Below are 24,634 nucleotides of genomic sequence, written 5' to 3' on the forward strand. Positions count from 1 at the left end.
AAAAAATTCTAGCATCACCTTCATTTTTTACAATTCGAACACAAGTACGAATTATAATGGCTTGTTGTTTATTGCATAACTTGATTCGAAAGTTCATGTCCTATGATCCACAAGAACAAATGCCATGTGAAGTGTCAGACAGTGAAGAGGATGAAAGTGATGTCGACGATGGATAAATGGAGTATATAACAACTATTACACCAAGTGATGACTGGACCAATTTTAGAAACAATTTAGCTGAAGAAATGTTCACCACCTGGCGAGTTACATTTGATGGTTGATTTTTAAAGTGTATCACCCTTTAGCCAATTTAGCCCCGAATGCAATCTTTGGTGTATTATTTGTTACAATTTCAAATTTTTTATTTACCTGTAGTTTGAATGAACTTTTGCTTCATAATTTGACAATTTCTTTCTTGAAAGTTTGTTGTAATAAATATGTAAATATATCGAATTGATATTTACTTTTAAACTAGAGTTTATTTGTTGACATTACGGTTTATTCTTATAATTATTTAGAGTGATATTTTATGATAGGATGGAGAAAGATGAAAGTATTCGGGGATGAGAAAGAAACAAGTGCTTCTGGAATGATAATGAAGTAAAGGTATTGATTGAAGCATTACAAGAGTTAGCTTGTGATCCCTTATGGAAGACGGATGGTGGATTCAGAAACAACTACATGAATGAGTTACACAAGATAATACTACGCAAGCTGCCTACTTTTGAAAAACAAGTTTCTCCACACTTGGAGTCAAAGGTAAAATGGTTGAAATCTAGATATCATGCAATCACTGACATGTGTAAAGAAAGTGGCTGTCAATGGAATGATGTTGAAAAAAAAATTCAATGTGAAAGGCAATGGTATGAAGATTGGTGTAAGGTAAAAAAACTTCTAACCATAAATTTTTAGTAATAGTCTATTATTTATATTTTCAATGGTATGAAGATTTAAACTTCTGCTTATTTATTTGATTACTATTTTTTAGATGCATAGAGAAGCAAAAGGCTTTTGGGATGTTAAGTTTTCATACTTGGATGATCTTGACATAGTATATGGGCGAGATAGAGCTACTGGAGATGTTGCTGAAGGTTTTGCAGATGCTGTCCACAATATGGAAAAAGAAGTGGAAGAGGTTGCTGCTCAAATAGACTTAACGAATGATAATAACGGTGATGATGATGATGAAGCAAATTCAGTAACACAAACAGCTTCAACAAGTACAAGAAACTCATCAAAGAAGCAAAAGAAAGCATCACCTACAATAAGAAATCCATCAAAGAAGATGAAATCAACTTCAACACAGCCAACCATTAATGTTCAATTTCGACAATTAATAGGACAGTTTGGATCCTTCATGGAAGGTATTGCCACTAACTTCACCACTATGGCAGCTGTCATGACAAATGAAGATAAACGTGAACAGTTGGCTGTAGATAGAAGCAATAATTTACCTATTGAGTTGGTCAATCTTGGATTACCGAGTGGAGACGTTTATAAAGCAGGCAACATTATAGGAGCAGATACAGCAAAGCTAAATATGTTCTTTAATCTTCCTGCTGACATGAGAAGGCAATATGTCATTAATCTCCTCTATCCTTCGTCTAATTTCTGAAGTGTGGCTCCTTATTATGAATGTTTGGAAAAGTATGGCTTGTAAACATGGTGATAAACTCGATGGGAATTTTTTGTCTATCTTGGAAGTGACTCTGTTCATGATTTTTTGGGTTATGCCATAAACATGTTGATTTTTTGTTTGGATTCTATGTAATATCTTCTACTTTTGATAAAATGAAATGACAATATATTATTTATGTCATTTGATTATTTCTAAATAATTATTGTTATGTTACATTATAATGCTCACAGTTACCCTCTCACTAAAAGTGGATTTTTTTTTTTGACTCCTTTAGCTCTTGCAAGATAACTAGGTAATAACATGTAAAGAAATACATAGGATTGTCACTCAGTGCATTAGATTTGCTGTAACAAGAGGCCTAAGTTCCGTCCATGATTGAGACAGACTATACCAATATGCCACCAAGATCAATGAAAAGTGAAGAATTTTTATTCTCGTCATGGATAAGTTCGGCCAGCTACGTATTTGCCTGTTATAACATGTCAAGGAGAATATGAGCATATGCGAACTTTTGACAAAATGAACACCACAGTAGGATTAAAATTACAAAAACCTGCATAACTCTCCCCAGCATATGACAAGATTATTAATAAGATTTATGTAAATTTTCTTTTGAAACCTTAAGACAAAGTTTATTGTCAATTTTACAGGTAGGGTTAAAATTGGAAATTTATTAGATTTCATTCCGAAAGAACCAACGAATCAAACATCAAGTATAGTAATGATACCCATTTCAGATACTTGAACCAAACAGATGTATTGAAATGAATGGTTTCATTTCAAACCCAGGATATCCGATTCCAAATCCGAATCCGATTCCAAGTTGCGAACCAAACGCCCCCTTAACATCTCGCAGACTCCAGCGACCAATGAGAAAGAAAAAAGGGAAGAAAAGTGAGAATCATTAGTGTAATGTAAGGAGATTAATGGTTAGGTAACCCTTGCTTATATTCGTATTTATTTATTTATAGCTACCTCAACTTCTTCCAACAGGCAGAGTGAGATTCTTCGGAACCTCACCTGCCCTCACCACTGACCATTCCTTTCCCACCAAAATTTTTTGTCAGCAACATAACACTATGACGCTTGCCCTGCTCAGTCTACAGGCTTCGGATTTCCAGTTTTAAGCAGAAAAATCTGTAGGTCTTCAGTTGGAACTTTTCTTCCTACAAGAAGGCTCACGCACTTGAATGCTATCTGGTTGTTTAGTCTGCCGAACTTGTGGGTTTTTGTTGGAACAACAATAAGAATAATGGGTCGAAGGAAGCAATTTCGGCCACGTCGCGCGGTAGGGTTGCAGCAGGGACAAACCTCCCAAGCAGCAGAATTGGATGACGTCACTGAAACTACTGGTACTAAACCTGAGGAGCATGACGAATTGATCGATATCGGTGTTGATAAGCCATATTTTGTTCAAGTGGATACTAGGGCTAGTTGGGATACGGCCAGCCAGCATTTTGATATTTCAGAAATTGTTTTATCAAATTTGGAATTAAATCGAGAATTCTACGGGTATGCTTTGAACGAGGAAGAATTTTATGGAGATTCTTCGAGGTTTTCGTTGATATTTAGTTTGAGCAATGTAGATGGGTATCTTAATCGAATGAAATTGGGGCATTGGCCTGAATTATCTGCCTCTAGCATTTATTTACAATTTGTGGTGAGACGTGTGACCGAGGGAATGGAGAGCAATGCTGTGATGGTGTCCGGGAATTTTGACGGCCCAGATGAGGCTGTTTCGGGTCTTGTTCATTTAGTTAGCTTGAATTTCTTGACTTTGAGGCCTATTTTGAAGTTCACATTATCGGAAGATTTGCAGTCTGTGAGGATGAGGGTTGAGATTCTGAGAAGGGCATTCGATGCTTGTGATTCACTTCTTGATACTACGAGGCAACTTTGGAAGAAGAGTATGATGAATGTCATGGCTTGGCTGCGTCCTGAAGTCTTGACTTCTGAGGCTAGATATGGATTTAGTCCTGCACCAATTGGGAAGAGCATTGATTCAAATGCAGATGCAGGAGATAACTCCGCTTCTTCAAGAAAGAATCGAACACGTTTTGATGTTGCCCGTTTTTATGAAGCTATTAAGCCATCAAAGTGAGTAACGATTGTAAATTTTTGAACTTTACAAGTATATATAACTACTACATTTTTTCTGTGTGTCTGAAAGTTATGGAACTTTATGTGTAATTAACGCCTGATTTGCACAAATGGTTTGCTATAGGGAGGAACCTATGCTGGATGTTCAATTGCCCAACTTGCTTCCTGAACTTAGACCGTACCAATGTCGTGCAGCTCACTGGATGATTCAGCGTGAGAAAGGAGTTTCTGAATGTTCTGGGAGTGGAAAAGATCAGTTTGTTAACCCCCTTTGTATGCCTTTGAATCTAATCGAAGCATCTGCAACATTGTACTACAATCCGTTTTGGTATACTTCTTTCTCTACTTCATCACATGCAAATACACGTGTATTTATTCAAGGAATTATCAACTGTTTGTGGTTGAGTACAACATTACGCATATGACAGAGAATGATAGGCGTCAAGAATCAATTCAAAAATTCTTCAGGAATTAGACCAAAAAGTAGACTGCACTTGAAAATCTGCAGACGTCATGATATCTATAGAAAACTCTTATATATCTCTGTCTTGCTGTGTTTTGGCTCTTCAGTCATGAAATTCAATTATTGTGATGTTTTGTTAATTGGTTTTGTTTCAGTGGAAACATCTCCTTGCGTCCAGAGTATCTGTCTTCTTATGTTTCTGGCGGTATTCTCGCTGGTATGTCACTTTCTTTGTCATTTGTACAAACAAACGTCTTTTTTTTTTCCTTTCCCTTTTGGTTGGCATCATTATTTTCCATTTTGGTTGGCATTATTATTTTTGTAAAGCATGTAATGGATTCATAATATAGAACAGAGACTTTTTCGCTAAATTCTCCTGCTTTTCGTTGTTCTAGTTGTGACAACATAACTTTTATTTTGAATATAAAGATGAGATAGACTAATGTGGTTTTGGCTGCTTGTACTACATTTAATCACCAAATTGCAGATGAGATGGGCCTGGGGAAAACTGTTGAGCTGCTTTCTTGTGTCTTTGCTCACCGCATGTTGTCATCTGAGGTTTTGGGTTTGCCACATAGTGAAATGCAAGATGATGGACAGAAAAGAATCAATCTCAGACGACTGAAAAGGGAGCGGGTTGAATGCATATGTGGTGCTTTGACTGAAAGCATCAAGTACAAAGGATTGTGGGTGCAGTGTGATGTGTGTGATGCTTGGCAACATGCTAATTGTGTAGGTTTTTCTGCTAAAAGGAAAATGCGAGTATCCACAAATACTTCAGAAGAACAAGAATTTAGCAAACATTCAACTGGAAACTACCAAAAGTTTAGTAGAAGGAAAAACAACACCAAGATAGTTGTCATGGAAGGAGTTCATATTTGCAGTCTTTGTTCAGAATTGATCCAAGCTACTGAATCTCCAGTATCCACAGGGGCAACTCTTATAGTATGTCCTACACCCATATTGTCCCAGTGGCATGCTGAAATAATTCGGTATTTTTCATATCTTATGTTTTCTTGTCCTATGGTTTTGCTTAAGTAAACAACATTTTCTTCACGGATTTTCTTATTGTTTTTGTGGGGTGGGTATTTGGGGACTGAGGGGAAGTGTCTGGAGGTTGGAGGCTGGATAGGGGTGCTTTTTGCTTGTTAGAGGCATTCATCTGGGAAAGCCCCTGAAGGGGCAAGACTTATGCAGCAGAACATTGTCAGTAGGAGGGCTTCTGTTCATTCAGTTGCCTTCTAGGACATTATCCTGCAGGAAAAGAAAATAATTTGCACTGCGTACACAGATATCTGCAAGTCAACAAGATCTTCACCAAGAAAATAGCTACTCTTGTTAGTTGGTCATCAGATAGGAAGAAAAATTACAATTTTATCTATCATGCGGCTTTCTAAGACTTTAATTTTGAAGAGGTTTTGCCATTTATGTCGATTTAATTGTGGTCTTAAGTTTTCTGATTCCCAATTGTGGCAAACATGTTAGGAATGCAAGACAAGGAAACAGTATATTATGCTTGCAAACAACAAAATTGTGCACATGCATTGTGCTGGTTGTAATTGACTTGCTTTCTAATATGAACCTCTTAGGCATAGATTGTTCTAGGATGTAGTATTATCATATGGGCTGGGATCTGCTTAATGTAACTTCTAGCAAGGACAAAAAGAGAGTCTTTCTTTGTAGCAACTTTCTCAAAAATAGAAATTTCTTTTGCTTCAACTTGTTTTCCATAGTAAAGCATGCTCATCATGTAAGCTGTTTGCTTAGTGAAATCTCTTTTTTTTGCTGATGTATAATTCCAAAACATTCATTTTCTTCCTCTTTCCTCTTCCTTCCTCTCTAACATTTGTTTACATGTTTTACACCACAGTCACACGACTCCTGGTTCCCTTAAAATTTGTCTTTACGATGGTGTTAAGGACACTTCGTGTTCAGATACACCTGCCGTGGACATAAATGAGCTTGTGAATGCTGATATTGTCTTGACAACCTATGATGTACTTAAGGAGGACTTATCGCACGACTCCGATAGGCATGAAGGTGATCGTCGCTGTATGAGATTTGAGAAGAGGTAGCACTAGACTTTTGGTTTTCATGTTTTATTAGAAGTATCTAGAGTGAAGTCATCTTGAAATGGAAATTGTTCTGACTAAATGTTTGTTGCTGGTTGTTGACCTTAATTTTTTATATTTATTTCTCTTATGGGCCCCTTGGGTTTTTGTTTCTATAGTGAAGTTTCTTGTGCTTTTCTTGTTTGCCTAAAAGAAGTTCTGATGATTAAGCAAATTTATTGTCAAATTTATCTGCTTTTTGGCCCACATGATTATCTCTACAAATTATTATTCTGTTCAGCTTCAAAGATCTTGTGAGTTTTGAATAGCATTATTGCAATATTCACTTCTCTCTCTGTCTCTTGCTGACTGATTTTTTAGGAACCATTTTTCATTTTCAAGTCAACTTCTGGACTGATATAAAAGATAGCACCACTTTGTCTGCACAAAAATGTGTGCGTCAGTCTTGCCTGATGGTATTCCCAACTTATTGGACTTTGAAATTTCAAGTGAGAATTGACCCAGTGGACGTAAACTGAAAGAACTACATTTGGTTTGCTTCTGCAACTTTTAATAAAGGAGGAATGGATTCTTACTGGGGAAAAGTGATTTCATCATATGATCAACAGTTTCAAATTAAATAGCAAGGGGACTAATCTATTCCACTTTTGGTTCTGTAGTTTTAGGTTCTGTATATAATAGCAACACCAGGATTTTTTTGAATTTGTTCTTGTTTTCCTATGATGAAAAGGGCAACTTTGCTATATGTCTGCAGTTCTGCACCCAAAGATGCATTTCTGAGAACATGATTCATGATGTTCTTTCTCCAACTCCAGTAGTTGAAGTTGGAAGAACTTTATGGCATAATCTGTTTTCCTGTTTAAAAACCATTTTGGACAACCAAAATTCACCCCAAATCAATGTGTCCCATATAGAGGGGGACCTTAGCGTTCTCTTGAATCATTATTATATCTGAGCTATGAGAAAAGTTGATCTGTGTGATGACTTGAAAGAAAATTTGAAGTTCCTCTTTTGTGGGTTTGGTTGCTTAATAAACAAGAGCAGGGTAGATGTGAAGACTTGTGCACTTATTGCATTTAATTCCACTTGAGAAATGAATCTCTTAGATTTTTGTTTAACCATGTTCGTACATCTAATTGAATGAAGAGCACACATTTTTTTGGACATTGTTCAAGACCCTCAACCATGTCACCTAGTTTTTAGTTTTTAGTTCGATGTTGTGAAACAGGGCTCAGATGTTGTGGCAGCTTCATATGTTAGGTCTGATTAAATTTAAGGTCTCAAGGATTTTAACAAACACAGAAAACTAGTGTATAAAGAATTTCACTGTGTAGTTCTGGAGCAAAAGGTTAACCGCGTCCAAGCTGGCAGAATGTCAGTTTTGGATAAATTTCATACCTGAAATTCTCCTAGAAGCTGAAACAAGTAAAAAGAGTACTCTATAGGTTATTCTTGAATCTCTGATGGGTCACGGCTGAATCTCTACGGTTTCATGTTTAGGCTTTGGGAGACACTAGTTTAAGCATGCCTTCATCAATTGATTTCTGAAACAGTTTCATATTGATTGCAGGAAGACTATGGGTGCTTCCTGTGTTGCTGAGTTCTCTATAATCTATTGGTGACTAAGGTATAACAAGTTGGTAATCTTGCTAAACCATAATTGACAATTTTTTGATACAATAGGAGACTTAATACAACAAATTATGGGAGGAAAATGTCCAAATTTTATTGCATTAGTGGATAGAGTAACTTGTATGAGGAAAATTTGCTTCCCCTGGGTTTGGTTGACTTAAGTTTCCCTTTTTTCCCTTTGCTCAGGGTTCCCCTGCAGGAGGGGGATGGGTTCCGTATAACCAGACCCAAAAATCACGTCTTGTGTTTACATGGTTCATAAGACACCCCTCTATTAGAACTCTATCTGTATGTTTTCTCTTTTGCATTTAAGTAATTAAGCACTTGGCAATATATGCACCTATTTAGATAGTAGGAGAAGTTATTTCCTTTCTCAAATTCTCGAGATTACATCTGGCAGTCATATGCATGTTAATGCAGATGATTGCTGATTTTTCATGTTGTTCTCTGCGTGAGTATTCGTTTACATGTTAATTGCTGAGGGCTCTATCATATGTTTGGAGGTTCAGAAAATAATCTCCCAGGAAGAGATGTTTTGAACATCTCTACGATTCAATGATGTATCATTAGCATTTGCATTGAGAATGGAGCGGAGAAGTATCTGGATAATTGCAATTGTGATTTATTGCCGGGATAAACCCCAAAATGTATGGGTAACATCTGAAAGAGATTACAGTAATAACTCGGGATTGCAACTATCAAATATGGCTTGCAATATTTACTAATTACTACCTTTTCCAGAAGTCTTTGAATGTCTAACCATTGAATTATTCATGTGGACAAACGGAAACCCCTTTGCTCAGATTGCAAGTCCAAAATTTTTGTCAGACTCAACTATGTCTTAGTCATTCTACAAGTTTCAAGTATCTATTGATCTTGTTATCTTTGGGTTATTTAAGTCGTGCTTCTTGGATCTACAGTTTTATCTCAAGGATATCATTTTATGTCAATTTTTTTTGCAAAATTATTGGAAACCTTATTTTACTGCATATTCTTGCATTTATATTACAGACAAAGATTGAAATATTTTTCATTTCCTTGGTTTTCAAAACTGCAGATACCCAGTTGTCCCAACTCTCCTGACTAGAATACTATGGTGGAGAGTATGTTTGGATGAAGCTCAGATGGTCGAGAGTAATGCTGCTGCAGCAACAGAAATGGCACTAAGGCTACATGCCAAGCACCGGTGGTGTATTACAGGGACTCCCATACAGAGAAAGCTTGATGACTTATACGGGCTTTTGAAATTCCTCAGAGCATGCCCTTTTGATGTTTTTAGGTGGTGGGCTGAAGTCATACGTGATCCCTATGAGGTATATCAGCGCCTCTGCTGTAGTGAATTCAAATCTTTCACCTATGACTTTTAAGAAACTTGCAATCTTTAGATTCTGGCAAAGATTCTGGCTTTACAATCTTGGAAAGTTGCTGATGTGCTGAATACCATTTTTTTTCTTCTTTCGTCTTCTTAGAGACAAAAGAGACATAAAAAGGGAAAAATGGTGTTTTCTTATAACAATTCTTAGGATCTTCTAGTAAATCTAATGAGGATATAACATATTGAGTCTTTTTTATATATCTATTTTTTTATAAGGGAGACGTAGTGATGTTTTGGTTCATTGAAACTGTGATTTAATCTCCCATATACCTTTAAGTTTCTCAGTTAACCCTTACATTATCAGTTCTAATTGTTGACTGCAAATGTCCGTACTCATTCATGCAGAATTAGTAGTCATGTTCTCCTTCCCTTTCCTCTTATGTGAGAGGTTCTCAATTTGCAGGCAGGGGATGCAGGAGCTATGATGTTTGAACACAGTTTTTTGAGAAAGATAATGTGGCGCTCTTCAAAAGTGCATGTTGCAGAAGAGCTACATATTCCTCCCCAGGAAGAATCAGTATGACCAATTGAGGAGCATTTTTACCAGAGGCAGCATGAGACTTGTTTAAAAGATGCCCATGAGGTGATTAGAAATTTGAAGAATGACGTTGTCAAGAGAAAAGCACCAGGTACTTATGGTCTCTTCCACTCTTTCAATTGTAATTCATTAAAAAAAAACTGTATTACATATTTTGATGCCCTTGCATAGGTTCCAAAACTTCTGATAGTTTATCTGATGAGTTCATTACGCATGTGGAGGCTGCAAAGATGTTTAACTCACTCTTGAAGCTTCGACAAGCTTGCTGCCATCCTCAAGTGGGAAGTTCTGGTCTACGTTCTTTGCAACAATCTCCCATGACCATGGAGGAGATACTGTTGGTAGGTTTAGCCTATGGTTCAACATACTATTGTATCTTTCATAAGTTTTAGCCAGAAAATTTCAAATGTTAAAGCAGATTTGTATGTTTGGGTTCTATGTAGGCTCTTGTAGGTAAAACAAAGATAGAAGGAGAGGAAGCTTTGAGAAAATTAGTCTCTGCAATAAATGGACTTGCAGGTATAGCTGTACTTAAGCAAGATTTTGCACAAGCAGTTTCATTGTATAAGGAAGCACTTGCTTTAGCTGAAGAAAACTTGGAAGATTTTCGCTTGGACCCTTTGTTGAACATACATATCCATCATAATCTCGCTGAGATACTCCTGTTGTCATCAGACAATAAAAAACAATCACAGAATGTCCATAGAAGCTTTAAAGAAGATGTATCCATGGTATGTGATCTTGAAGAGAGTGAACAACGTGCTGTAAAAAGGGCAAAAATTGATGCTGGAAACTCTAATATGATCATTGACTCTGAGAAATTACCCGAGCAACCATGTTATGCTGAGGCAAATGGTTCCAGTCAGAAAGCATTCATTGTTGATCCACATGCTTCATCTCAATCAACAAGTGATCAATTTTTCAGAACAGTATGTGAGAATTTAAAGCAGAAATACTTATCTCTCTTCTATTCAAAATTGTCCATGGCTCAACAAGAGTTCTGGAAGTCATATGAACAGGTATGTTTGTTCCAGTGAGAAATCATTTTGCGAATTATTTCTTTGCGAGTGCAAGGAGATGAAATGGTGGTTTTGTGTGTGGACCAGTTCTTCATGGATTGGTCTAAAGAGAAATTTGTCAATGGCTGACCATCAGTTGCTATCTTTTTGTTCTTATTGAAGGTTTCTAGTGAGTTTAGCAACAGGAAAAGCCAGCACATGACTTGGTGGTTAGATGCCCTGCATCATCTCGAGCAAAACAAGGACACATCAAGTGAGTTGATCAGGAAAATAGGGGAAGCTCTCTCTGTTACTCTGAGTACTTCACGTACATCAAGAATTGCATCCTGGTTCGTTTACTCAGGAATAAATTCCTGTTTTTATGTTTTTTAATATTTTGCTCAGATTATTTTTGGACTGCTAGTCACTTTTGCTTCTTTAATGCAGCTTTGGTAGCATAACAAGCCTAAAATATTACATTCAGACTGGCCTGGATTCATTGGAAGAGTGTAGGAAAAACGTACTTGATAGACTTTTGGAGATCGACTGCACAATGGAAAATCCAAGCGAGGCAGATATTGATCGTGTAAGGCACTGTCCAAACTGTCAAGATAATGATCATGGTCCTCTCTGTGTCCACTGTGAGCTGGACGATTTGTTTCAGGTGTTGTAGTTAAGTTCTATTTAGCTTGATTCTTTATCAACTTAGCTAAAGGTTGGGGATTGCATTTGATATTTTATTATATTATGCATTTTCTATAGGTTTATGAGGCCAGGCTTTTCCGTACAAATAAAGGAAGGAATGGTGAGGTGATAACTTCTGCTGAAGAAGTAGTAGATTTGCAAAAGAAAAAATCTGCACTCAATCACTTTTATCGCACTTTGTCACAACCTGACCCTAAGTCAGCTTTGACTACTAACAAGTATGAAGATGATGGAAAGAAGAGGGATGTCAAGGAGAAAGTGATGGTGAGTCTGAACATAATTGTTTCATATTTCTAGGTACCAATACTCGGATATGTTTGTTCTGTTTATTTGTTCTGTAATATTTATTCTGTTTATTCTATGGCTCATATTATAAGCATATAATTTGGTATCAAAGAAAAGACCACCTGCCTCAATATTACGGATGTCAAGGAGAAAGTGATGGTGAGTCAGAACATAATTGTTTCATATTTCTAGGTACCAATACTCGGATATGTTTGTTCTGTTTATTTATTCTGTAATATTGAGGCAGGTGGTCTTTTCTTTGATACCAAATTATATGCTTATAATATGAGCCATAGATTGAGCAACAGTTGCAGAATATCATGCATGTGGAGAAAAATTTAGCACTCACAATCATCGTTTTGTTCCATTCTTTTTTGGTCTTGTCTTTCTATCAGGATGTCAATGTAATGTTGGCATATTATGCAGAAAAATAGATGGGCTCAAATGACTAGTTTCAACAAATGGTTCTGATGAAACTAGAAAGAATATCTTAATCATTGTTGTTGTATGCTTACTGGCTTTGGAAAATTTGTTGTATGATCAAAAGAGCCCAGGCGAAGTATTTAACATTTCATTAGGGTAATCAGCTTTCCAAGTTTCAGGATAGCTGAATGAAATCATGATGTTGCACTTGTAAATCATCTAGGTTGATGGGGCCGGGCATACTATGCATATGATTCCACCGTTCACAAAATAAAAAGAAAAGCCATTCCATTTTGAACCAAAGGTTCAGAAAGTGAAAAAAGATAGGACTGGCAGCTCTCCCAGGGTTTCCTCATCTGAGATCCCTGGGGAAGCAGATCAAGTTGGCCCTTGCCAACAGCTTGCTGCATTATCTCCCTTCAACCCTCTGAGCAAAACGCAGCAAAAGAAAAGGAAAATCTATGGACAGATCCTATGAAGCTTCACCGGTCCCTGGGATTGGCTTTGGGCCTTTCCTGTGCAGCTTAGGTGGAAGGTGAAGAAGGCCTCCTTCTGGGGGGCCTGAGTCATTGGTGGGATACCACTCTGCAAGAGCTAGAATAGAGTGTGAGCTTCTGTCAGTTGCCCAAAGCAGGCTTGATGTCTTAATGTAGGAGAAGTATTCTCTCTATCATTTTGACTATTAATTCACAGAGGCTACATTTGCAGTATGCAGAGTTGGTCACAAAAGAAGAAAATCATTAAAGTTCATGATCATAAATGTCGAGGTGGTTAGTAGGGTCTAGGTACTTTGATGCCTAAACTTCGGTTTTAATCAATTCAAAGGTATGCCTTTTCAAATTCTAATAAGGGTTAGATTAGGAATTGACAAGTTTAACGTATGACAGATTCTTTTTTGTGTAAACAGCAGCAATTAAAGTGACAGAGATGCATGCATACCTGCATGTCAAACTTCATTGTGCTGTTTCTTGAAATTGTTATCAGTCGTCTAGCTATTAGTCAGACCACCACATATAGAAGTGGGTTGTTAAAGTTATATGAGTTTCTAGCTATTCCTAGCTTGCAGAATGTAAGTTGAATTAGCTTCTTTAGGCTAGAGAAAAACTCCATCAATTTCTAAGATTTTCAGTTCTTTACAATTTCTAATGACATTGGATCACTAGGTTTCAAAATCTCCCTCTGATTTGGAGGTGGTGCTTGGGATTATCAAGAACAACGCCAAGGGTTTGTTAGAAAGAGAAGGCACATCAGCAGCTGCGAAGCACCTATTTCTTCTTGAGGTATGAGTTATTTTTGTGGGCACATTCTGGTTTCTCTTTCAGAGTTTTGTCTATCTGGCCAAAGTCCTGATCAGAGCTGTAGCATTAGTGTGATTATCTCAAGCTCTTAGCTCATTATGTGTGATATTGTCTTGCTGTGTTTTTTTGTTTCTAAACACGAATGCAATGTAGTTATGTTTGAAGAAACATAAGAATGATATTTTGTCGCTTACACTCGCCGGGAGGGGGTTTGGGTACTAAAAACTCTAGCTTGCTGGATTGCATGATCTGAATTTTGGCATTTAAATTACCAAAGGGAATGCGCAAGGAATATGCCTATGCAAGGTCCTTGGCTCGTGCCCAAGCTCATGTGCTTAGGGCTCATGATGAAATAAAGATGGCAAGCTCACGATTGCGACTAAAAGAAGATGAAAAAGATAATTCAGTTGATGCCTTGGGTCCTGAGGAGTTAGATGCTGCAAGTACTCAAAATTCTAGTGATAAATTTCTGGCAGTGTCTTCATTGGCACGTATCAGAGGACAGCTTCGTTATTTGAAGGTAATCAGTAAATTCATGTTATGTCTTTAAGCTTTCTGCTTGTTCTGTGATTTAATATTATTCTGAATTTAGATACTATTAGAGGGCAAGAGTATATCATCAGCTGTATTGGTAGTGACTATTTAGGATTTCCCTTTACAAAGTAATGACCATGCTCGTGTATTTTAATTTGGAGATACAGTTTACATATGTAGTTTTCTGAAAGCATTTAAGATCTCCAAAGTACCATTGGTTTCTTATAGAGGCTCTGTGGTTACCTTATTGGTCTTAATGTACAACTAGCAGTTATTTACCAAGGTTTTAATATACAACTACCACTTTCAGCTTGATCTGATTCCTATGGTCATTTAAATTGATCTGATATGTTTTTTCTTCTAGCTCATTTTATGGCTACTCAGTGTTATAGCTGCTGTTTTGTTGTCCTATCTAAATATTCTGTTGACAAGCACGTAAGTCCAATTTGTTGCACCATGTGCCTAAAAGATGATCTCATTGATCAACCTTTGAAGTTCACATTAGGCATTACCTCGTGCTGATGATTTTTCATTGGTTAACTTTCTTAGTTCACGTCAGCCACTATCTCATGCACGGCAGATGATTTTAATCCTTCTCATCCTTAGTCACTTGGGCAATTTTGTTAGAGAATTTGGTGGCGAGGCTCAACTTGAACTCACTGGACTTTGCTGTGGGGCTAGTGAGGCAAAATGCTCAGTTGTAGATAGGTTTTCTTCACTGCAATTTTATTTATAGCAGTTCTGTTATACTCAATTATTTTTGCTGCCTCCTTGATTCTTTTCCAGGGTTTGGTGCAATCTAAACAAAACTTGCAGTCAGAATGTTCAAATGAATCAACTTTAACTGAATCTGCCAAGGCCTCTGTCGCTTCTGCAACGGAAGATGAACGATGCCAAACTAAAGCTGATGTGGAATTTTGCCCAGTTTGTCAAGAGAAGCTCAGAGGCCAAAAGATGGTATTCCAATGTGGGCATGTTATTTGTTGTAAATGTAAGTTTTGTTTCCTGAAATTTCTGGTGTGGTAGAATTCTGTGTCAAAACCATCTTCATGTTTCCATGGATGAAAATAGCCGAAGTATTATTGGCTTTGGTAGTTCTCCCCATCGTCCGTCCCCACACACCCCACCCCCCCCCCACCAAAAAAAAACCCCTTTATGGGTTGCACATATAGCTTTCTTTTCTGAAAATGCATGGATAGCCTCATGTTAACGAATAAAATATCTTAGTGATGCATCTTCCACTTCTGCTTGCAGGTTTATTTGCAATCACTGAACAGAGATTTGTTCACCATGGAAATAAGTGGGTAATGTGCCCAACTTGCCGACAGCATACTGACTATGGAAATATAGCTTTTGCTGATGATAGACATAATGCCTCTGATGCATCTTCCATGCTGGCTTGTGCAAACTCTGAAACTTTAACAGTCCAAGGTTCATACAGTACGAAGGTGGTCTCCCTACTGTCACCAATATAATTGCTTAAGTTTTGAATTCAATCATTAATCTGCGCTTCAACAATTTAGCGGCTGTTAGCAAATTATGCTTTTCCTGTGTTTACTGTCATCTGTCAACTTCAAAATGCTGGGAATCTTAAATTAATCTCTTTTTTCTTTTACCTTGTTTTGGATGGTTGTTGCAGATTGAAGCAGTGACAAGGAGAATTTTATCCATCAAATCCAAAGATCCAATAGCAAAGATTCTTGTTTTTACCAGTTGGAATGACGTTCTTGATGTGTTAGAGCATGCTTTTACAGCCAATAGTATCAGCTACATCCGGATGAAAGGAGGCAGGTACAATTTGTCACGGAGAATTCTGTCAAGTTTTGCCTTTATCAATTTGTTAAAACAAATCATCATGCCACTCTATTTACATATGCTTAAATGCATGAAAGTTCGGTTTGTCCTCGAAATCATGTTCCTGTAGAGGAATTTTGTCAGGTCTGTTGAGCAACTTCTATTTGCATCCACACAAACATTAACCGCAGCGACTCAAAATCTTTCTCATTAGATAGAGATTTTAACAAGAAAAATCTTGATGTTCTGTTTGTGCTAATTGACTTTGGTCATTCAATGACTGAAATCTCTTTGCCTATTCTTTTCTCAGAATTACTGGAAGAATGGGATATTTAGCTGCATCTCTTTTGTAATTCTAGATGGACGGAAGCTGTTTACAATTTAGTTTGGTCCTGTTGGAATATATTTGGATGATTTCTATGTTTTGAAAACCTTTAATTTAGGTTTTTGTATCTGGGAGGTAGAGGTAGAGGTCCTTGTAGCTTATAGTCATTTGTAACTCATCAGATCTGCTTCCACCACAAGTGACAATGACTGTGTGCTTGAGTAACCCACTGCTGTTTTTATTAAAACCATTGACAACGCATGGCACCTTTTTGCTTTTCACCTATATTTTCTGTAGCTCTTACGAATTGTGTCTGAGACTCTTAATAGTTAGTTGGACAGTTAATTTTTATGCTAAGAACACCTGTGACACCATCAACCAATGAGTAGTTCCTCCTCTCACCCCCTGAAAACATCAGAAGGCATGGCTTTTTCTTTCTCATGAACACAAAGTATGTCAAACTATTTTGACACTCCTGTGTGATTAATGGAAAAGCTTTTCCAAAGGAAGTATCTTTAAAATCTAGGAGGACTGACATCTTATGGTAATGGCTTTTGAGAATGATGTGTCTAGAAGTCTTTTAGCACTGAGGATCATTTGTTGCAAAACCCGTGTGTAGCACTAAATGAACCAAAACTATTCAATTTGATGATTTTAGCTTAGTAATCTGCAAAAGACTAAGCAAAACTTGGCTGGTTGGTTTCTTGTGCTGAATTATATACCTCTCTTTAATGGCAAAAGTTGGGATACACACTGCTGTACCTGAAATAATTGGAAACTGCTTACATATAGTAACTTGGCTTGGATGTTGTTATTATGGTTGCTTCTTAGGTTTAGAATATTTAGCATCTCAGTACAAAGTTCAAGCATTTTTTTGGTGGCTCTGATCCTACAGGAAATCACATGTTGCCATAAGCCATTTCAGAGGGCAGAATAATGACATAAAAGGAAGTGGAAAGAGGAAGAAGAACGGGAAACCAGTAGATGATTTTGTTCAGGTGTTATTGCTCCTAGTCCAACATGGTGCCAATGGCCTCAATCTTTTGGAAGCTCAGCATGTCATTCTTGTGGAGCCGCTGCTCAACCCTGCAGCAGAAGCACAAGCAATAGGGAGGGTGCATCGAATTGGACAGGAGAACAAGACACTCGTTCATCGTTTTATAGTACGTTGTACCACTTACAAGTTGCTTTCTATGAAAGTTTACTGAATTTTGTTATGCTGCCAACTGCATGAAAAGAAAAGTCATCCTTCTGTTCCATGCTATTTCTACGTGCTCTGTAGGAAACTTGCTAATCCATTGCATAATTGGTTTCTTTTTCCTTCTTGGACTTGGGTGCTAGGTTAAAGATACGGTAGAGGAAAGCATATACAAACTAAACAGGAGCAGGAATACAGGCTTTTTCGTGAGTGGAAACCGAAGAAACCAAGATCAGCCAGTTTTGACCTTGAGAGATGTGGAGTCCTTGTTCAGAGTAGTTCCGTCTTCAGATATGGACGAAGAAAAGGAAAGTGGGAGCTTGATGCACTTACCACCTTCTGTAGCTGCTGCTGTAGCTGCTGAGAGGAGGCTATTGGAGGGCAAAGCATGACGTGAGTGAGGCTCTCACTTGCAGGTTAATATTCATGCAACACGTAGGTAGGGGGAGAGAGTTGAAAGGGCGTGTAACTGGAACATAATTTATTGAGATTGTTCCAGACCAGTGGTCACTAAAAGCTGTTCTGTTGTCTTGTTTATAATAGCTCGGAGAGATTAAAATTAAATCAGGTAGTCCAGTGGGGACCATGCAAGCTTGTTGCTGTTAGTCCCCTCTAGAATTTTTTACCGACTTCACTGATTCTTGTGTATATTTAGTGTCTGGGAAGGTGAAATTGATAAAAAGAATTTGTAATTGATTATTAGTGGGAAAAACAAATGTCATGTGGTGTTATTTGAAGCGTATTTGGAGGAGCATGTAATCCTGTTTTATTTGTCCGAAATTGTTAATGTTTTTTTTTATCATGTGACGGTATGCACAACTTAGGTTGCAGATTGAACGTGTCGAGTGTCAAAAACAATACCAATAGGAAATATTTCAGTCTGTGGAATCGTGATAGTACTAATATCTAAAAGTTCCTTTTAAAAACTGCCAATTAAATTAGGTGAACATTGGGTGAGGACGGAAATAATGAAGCAAACAAAGTTCTTCAAAGGGTCGACCGTAACGTAAGTTCTTTTTTTTTTTTGGTGGGGTTTAGGAGGGGTGGGGTCCTAAGTTTAGTGAAAAGGAAAAAAAAAATCGTACCTCAGCATACAACTCACAAGATTTGGCAAGCGCCAGGAATGGACAGGGATGATTAAATGGCCATGATTTGGTCCAAAAATATATATATATATAAGGCTCGAATCACATACATATTTTGTACATCGATTTTAACATCACATGTAAAACTCATAAAATTTTATTATACAATTACAATTTTTTGAAAGTAAATTACCTCTAGAACAAATGAGACCACACCTTGTTAAATCTAACAAAAAAAAAAATCGTGATTTTGTTTGGGTAGGAGTTTATTTGGATGATTTATTTGAAATAATTACTGTGGCACTTTTTATGATGTGATGTGTGTGAGATAAAAAGGTGATTGGGAATAGTCTGCACGGCGCAACAGATGAGACCACACCTCGTATTTTCTGATGAATGTTTGGGCCTAAGTCCGCGCGGGGCCCAATCCAAATTGCAGCAGAGCAGACCAGGCCAGACCAAATTCAGCAGAACCCGGGATCCGGGATCCGATTGATTGATTTAGCCACCGCTCCGCTATTCTCATGGATGATGTCACCAGACCAGCAATTTGCATGCGCAAATCTCAATCTCGACAGCATCGCAACGTGTTGGGCCGCTCCTGGGAGCGCGTGCCAATCTCGTCCTTGTTTTCCGAGCCACTGGATTCTATCCTCACGTGTCACAAACCCCACATCCCGACCTAACCCTATATGAAAGCCCGGGCCTTCCTGCTTCCAATCTAAAGGCGACCACTTTGCCAGCGCAACAATGGCAACCTTTACCTCCCACGTTGTCAAAGTCCACAATCTTTGTTCACCTTTGTTGATGCCGACGACGAGATCCAAATACACGATTTCTTCGGGTTTGACATCAGTCGCCTGGTCTCAGCCTCATGGGGGGAGGTTGAGATTAGAGCAATCATGGCCAAATAGGCAGCTAGAGAAGGTGGTCGAGTGTGCCAAAGGGGGTTCAGCTTCAGCTTCGGCGTCGGAATGGGGAGATGAAATCGTAACAGAAGAAGAATTGATGGGTCTGGGGAAGTTGGGAGGCAAGTGTGAAGAGACCAGAGGAATTGCAGAGTTGTTGGAGTGCTTGGAAAGAGAAGCAATCATGGGGGAGGATGAAGGTAAAGAGCCCACTGATTACAATCGAAGGGCTCAGATTTTTCACAAGAGTTCTAGGGTTTTCCAGTCGCTTAAAGAAAGCAGCACCCCTCTTCCCTAGTTGTTCTTTTGATTTCTGGGGAAGGTAGCAGTACCCGACCCGGGCCTATAGCGTCAGCGTGTGGGGTTGATTTTTTAATAACTGGGAAGAATGACGTCGAGCGTTAACTGTCTAAGCTAACAGTGTTTTTAATCATACAACAGTTTTTGTGTAATTGTATATCACAAATCATCAATCAACACATGTTGATTTTTTTATTATTTTTTTTAACCCGCCTGATGAGATCAATCTCATGGTATCAAATTTGTATTGCAAAATAGTAATTCGATGGAATACGTTTTATTAGAAGCACGGATTCCGTTCGAGATTCTATTATTAACAGAATATATCGATTAGAGCTACTCAATTTTTTTGTTTCTGACGAGAGACGCCGCAAAATCTCATGTTGAACTACTATGTTCGTTCGTAAGTTAGTCTGAGAGCACCAAAGTCAACAAATATCAGATTTGAGGAATTTGCTGCCAAATGACTGTATTGGTGCCAGAGCTGTGATCAGAAGCTAATCTGAGAGCACCAGAGTCGACAAATGTTAGATTGCTGCCAACTGACCGCATCCGTGCCAGGGTTGCGACAAATATTAGATTGAAGCATTTGCTCCTTTGCCCCTAAATGAGTCTGCATTAATGCATGGTTCAGGTCCTCTTGATACGACCCTTGGCTTTTGTTATGCCCTTCCGATCACCTAAAGGTAACCAGAGCCAGGTTAATGACAGAGAGTGATTGACAAATCAAAACAATTGAGACATAAGCCAGATGCAAACAGTCGAACATCCAATGACATCTTTAGTACAACAAATTAAGCTTAACGAGCCCATGCACGGAATGAATGACTCTTCCTGACGGCCGGACTAGGTAACGACTAAATCTTATCAAGAGCCTGGTCACCTACCTACCTGCTGCCAATAAATAACAAATGCCTAACAGAATTTCCAGTGGTTATTGCAGTTCACACAAGTTACAAATGTAGTCATAGGTTCATCAGCACTCCGAGTCTGCAGCTGATAATAAGTGGTTTCCCTCTTCCCACATCTACCACATTTAAATGCGTTAGTACTGGCCTTCGCAGAATTTTCACGCCCACATTCAAACAGTGCTTTTTCTTTAATTTTCTCATTCTGCTTTTGTCTTGCATCACTTGCCATGTCTTCCGCACTCAGATAAACAATTGAATTAGGTGGAAACTGCCCCAGGAGGACTTTTCTCCGGAAATCTGGGTTGTTTGGATCCTTAATATTGAAACATATGGACCTATACTTGGCTTTGTGGGCACCAGTAGATCTGCCCCACTTTTCAAACATTGCACTCTCCACCATCGTAGCAACACGATAAGGATCGCATGCATCAACTTCTTCTCTGAGATCCTCATCAACCTCAGTAGTGACCTTGCACAAGGCCTCTGCAAAAATCTCACGCATTTTGTCCCTGACTTGGTCCTTTGTATAAAGGAGTGAAGTCAGCTTGGGAGCCGTATTTCTCATGTCAGAATTTGGCTTCTCTTCTTTTGTTATCCTTTCAACATTCATGCGCTCTCCAGAAGAAACCTTTCCATCCTCCTCAACCTTTACCTCAGTTGAGGAAGTTTCTAATTTCATTGCCTTTTCAGAAGTTGAAGAGAAAGAGCGATCAACTCTCTCAACTTTAACAGAACTAGCTGTTGACGCCTTCTCAACCTTCACAGAGCTCACTCTCTGGAACCTTTTGTCACTACCAGAATCTGCGCCTGTAGGCTCAGCTTTTACAGAACCCTCAAGTTTGATGGAGTTCACTCTCCCCACCTTCGTCCGCTCACCAGAATCTGCACCTCCAGGTTCAGCTTTTACAGAACCCTCATGCTCAACGTTCCCATTCTTCCTATTCTTGGCCGTTTCTTTGACAATAATACCCTTCCACATCTCAACCACATCAGAAGCCATAGTCTGAATACTCTTCCTTGGATGTTTTGTCAGTTGCCGAAGACGTTTTCCAACCTGAAATATATTTCAATTGTGTGACAGTAGATGAAACATTTAACCAGGAAAAAAGAAGAAGAGGGGGGGGGGAGGGGGAAGAGAGCACGCTGGATTACATTTCTACACTGTACAACTAGATCAAAAGGCAGACACTAGCATTTAATCACACAAATAGAAGTCAGCAAGAATCAAATACCTATTCAGATCTTTTTCTATTGATGCATGATCATTCTATTTGTATTTTTCTTTTCATTTTCAGAAAGTAAGAGTAGAATTCCAAATCCTCCTAATACAAAAGGTCTTCACTTCTAAAATCAGTTACTCTCTAACTGGGACCCCAAAGCTCTTGAACTAAGACCAATGAATGCATGATCAGAGTCAACAGCTACAGAAGATAAATCTGTTTCCAAGTTCCTTTTCCCCCAAAAAGGTCAAGCAAAATAATGAAGGGAAAACATGCTTAGATGTGGATTACTCCCAACGCCATTTACTCCACAAGAACAACTTTTTTAAGAATAACACACATTTTCTTTGTTTTTCGTATCACCAACTACCATAATTGAGACATGATTACACCAGCAACAGAACAAAACAATGAGTACTAGTAGTTTCTTAATAAGTAGTACCAGTAATTGGAATGATAGTTAGAGTTATAAGCTGATATGTGTAAACTACTCGAAAAAACATTACAAGCGGCATAAGGTATGACTTGACTGTAGAAGAAAGTCCACATTTATTTTAAGTTCCAGTTGTCGCCCCATTAACGATGGGTTTGTACAAATTCCTGCTTTAAATTTCAAAAAGTACATGAAGAAGAAAAAGGAATTTATGCAGTATAACACAGACAATCGAAGTGCTCTTTTGCCATGACAACTAGTAGACTCAAACACCTTGTGATAAATATCTCCACATTTTAGTCCTCTTCTAATATGAATTAGGTTAAAGCTCTTCAAGCAAAGCGTTGTCATGGCAAAAGACCCTTCTACTGAAATGTTCTTTTGCCATGACAACTAGTAGACTTTGACATCTTGTGATAATCATCTCCACAGCTAGGTTAAACCTCTTCAAGAAAACAATGTCATCCTAAAATTGCAAAGTCAGATTATCCTATCAAAAACTTAAAAACATGTCATGCACAAGTCAAAAACCTCAGCTTTTTTTCCAGGCAGAATAAAAGTTTTGCACTCTGGCACTTGCCTAAAACAAGGGTCAAAGTAAAAGACCACCTGCAAATAAGGTAGTGATGCCTCTTGGAGAGGATAAAGCTTTGTGCAGTAAAAGCAAAGAGGATTATGCCTCCTCACAATGCTTCAATGTACATTAAGAAGAGTATCCGCTGTATCAATACAAAGCCAAAAAACAGGTCTGGTTTGACTAGAACAGTATGTGAATCAGTCACTGAAAAGGTATCTGGCTGGCTTACAAATAAGGGCAGCTATCAGAGAATAAAAGAGTATTATTTTCTTGAAAAAAGTAGCTTATTTCAACCAACAAGCTATCAGAGAATAAAGGAGAATCATTTACTTGAAAAACAACAACATATTGCAACCAACAATTAACCACGACGGCATTGCAAACAGCCTGAAATATGGAGGCATAAACAAGTTCAAGTTGTTCATGAAAAATGCAGCGCAACATGTTTGCTCAAGTTTCAATCTTTAAATGTCCATCTCTCTGAGAAAACCAAAAGTTCTATCAAAGACTATGAAAAAGCAAATAGGAAAGGAAAATTTGGAAAAAGGAAAAAAAAAGAAAAAAAGATTGAACTTTTATAAATAAATTGCAAATTCGAAAATCAAACAGAGGGAACTCTTCAACTCCGAATCTGAGAAACAACTATTCATACACGTACATACGACCACAAATTAAATATGCAGATTCAAAATAGAATACTCCTCAAAAAGATGTAGAATAACTTTAGAGTACCTGCGTTGATACGAGGATATCATAATTAATGGGGAGCTTCTTTAGCCGCTTGAGGGCGTCGAGACAACGACTCTCCTCCGGAGAGGAATCTGCTCCGCCATCAGCTGATGCAGCGTCCGCCGCTTTCTTAGCCTTCTCAAACAGCTCAACCAATTCCTTCTCCATCACCTCTCCTCAATCTATTCAGACAACATATAAAAATAAACAAATAAAAATAAAAAGCGACTTGATCCACGTTCTTAGCAAAAACTTAAGAATGGACCTAGAAAAAAAACTCCGTTTTTTACCGAGAGAGAATGAGATACGATTATAAAGAATGGAGAACATAAGTTATGGAATTGAACCTGAGAGGTGCAAAATCAATTGGAATTCAGAAAATTGCAGCAGCTGCAGCAGCTAATTGCATTAGTGAATAAATAGTTCAAAGTCGGCCGCAATCGAAAACCTATAAAGTTTCTGGGAAGAGGTCAAACAGTTTCGGAAGGCTGATATGGATGGATAGATAACCGAGGGTACTGGACTGGCACGTGTGAGTCGATCGGACGGTCTGGTGTTGGGGAGGGAAAATCTTCATCAGCGGTTTGGGATTTACACGCGCCTCATCAGGTTTTCGGGTGCGATTGGAAGTTGTGACAAATTAGGAGCTCCCCAGCTATTCTAGTACTACTAAAACCATATTGGTAGAATACGATTTAGAAGAGAGAGAGAATTAGAAAATGACTAGGACTGCTACTACTTAAAAAGCTGGGGATTGGAAGTTGGAATTGTTCCTTCCAAAGGGAAGGGTCGAAGAGTCCAGAAGGTTCGGTTGTTTTTTGGAGACAAAATTTATGCGGGATCTCAGCTGACTACTTCTGATTTTTAGTCTCAATCCTCGCGGTGTGATAAATTCAACTACAAAAGTACAAATCATTTTGATCATATAAATGGTAAGTATTACGAGCAAAAATTAAATAAAACAAAGAACTAGAAAATGCATGTCTTATCATTTAAAAAAAAATAGAATAAAATAGTTACTTATAATTTTTTTTTTAAGGTCCAAAATATTTAAAATCAAGATAGAAAAAGTAGTTGGGAATATAATAAAAT

General features: G+C 38.0%; 3 protein-coding genes across 3 annotated transcripts; 2 read left to right on the forward strand and 1 right to left on the reverse strand.

Annotated features, from left to right (window-relative positions):
• The first annotated feature begins 2,677 nt into the window (after positions 1–2,677).
• On the forward strand, positions 2,678–18,113 carry LOC113762852 (E3 ubiquitin-protein ligase SHPRH). Its single transcript, XM_027306469.1, is given in 19 exon segments — positions 2,678–3,736; positions 3,864–4,067; positions 4,358–4,419; positions 4,690–5,194; positions 6,073–6,273; positions 8,964–9,219; positions 9,685–9,910; positions 9,991–10,160; positions 10,263–10,838; positions 11,001–11,167; positions 11,265–11,481; positions 11,580–11,786; positions 13,394–13,510; positions 13,806–14,048; positions 14,849–15,053; positions 15,317–15,510; positions 15,702–15,853; positions 17,077–17,344; positions 17,523–18,113. Coding segments are annotated over 19 exon segments (5,064 nt in total). The 5' UTR covers positions 2,678–2,891; the 3' UTR covers positions 17,772–18,113.
• Positions 18,114–18,786: 673 nt separating this feature from the next.
• LOC113760385 lies at positions 18,787–20,026 on the forward strand. Its single transcript, XM_027302938.1, has one exon. It carries the CDS (start codon positions 19,215–19,217, stop codon positions 19,668–19,670), a length of 456 nt encoding a protein of 151 aa, XP_027158739.1. The 5' UTR covers positions 18,787–19,214; the 3' UTR covers positions 19,671–20,026.
• A 364-nt stretch (positions 20,027–20,390) lies between these two features.
• LOC113760384 (transcription elongation factor TFIIS) lies at positions 20,391–24,186 on the reverse strand. The gene is made up of 3 exons (XM_027302937.1): positions 23,890–24,186; positions 23,546–23,724; positions 20,391–21,637 (listed from the first exon to the last, which is right to left on the reverse strand). The coding sequence occupies exons 2-3, from the start codon at positions 23,708–23,710 to the stop codon at positions 20,588–20,590; spliced, it is 1,215 nt and encodes a 404-aa protein (XP_027158738.1). The 5' UTR covers positions 23,711–23,724; positions 23,890–24,186; the 3' UTR covers positions 20,391–20,587.
• Positions 24,187–24,634: the final 448 nt, after the last annotated feature.

Source organism: Coffea eugenioides, chromosome 2, assembly GCF_003713205.1.
Source record: "Coffea eugenioides isolate CCC68of chromosome 2, Ceug_1.0, whole genome shotgun sequence".
NCBI lineage: Eukaryota > Viridiplantae > Streptophyta > Magnoliopsida > Gentianales > Rubiaceae > Coffea > Coffea eugenioides.

Excerpts from the sequence above, each read along its gene's own strand:
- LOC113760385 (XM_027302938.1), top strand. The coding sequence starts at position 19,215 with ATGGCAACCTTTACCTCCCACGTTGTCAAAGTCCACAATCTTTGTTCA.
- LOC113760384 (XM_027302937.1), bottom strand. The coding sequence starts at position 23,710 with ATGGAGAAGGAATTGGTTGAGCTGTTTGAGAAGGCTAAGAAAGCGGCG. Across the intron at positions 21,638-23,545 it reads ATATCCTCGTATCAACGCAG|GTTGGAAAACGTCTTCGGCA; the intron begins GTACTCTAAAGT and ends AATATATTTCAG.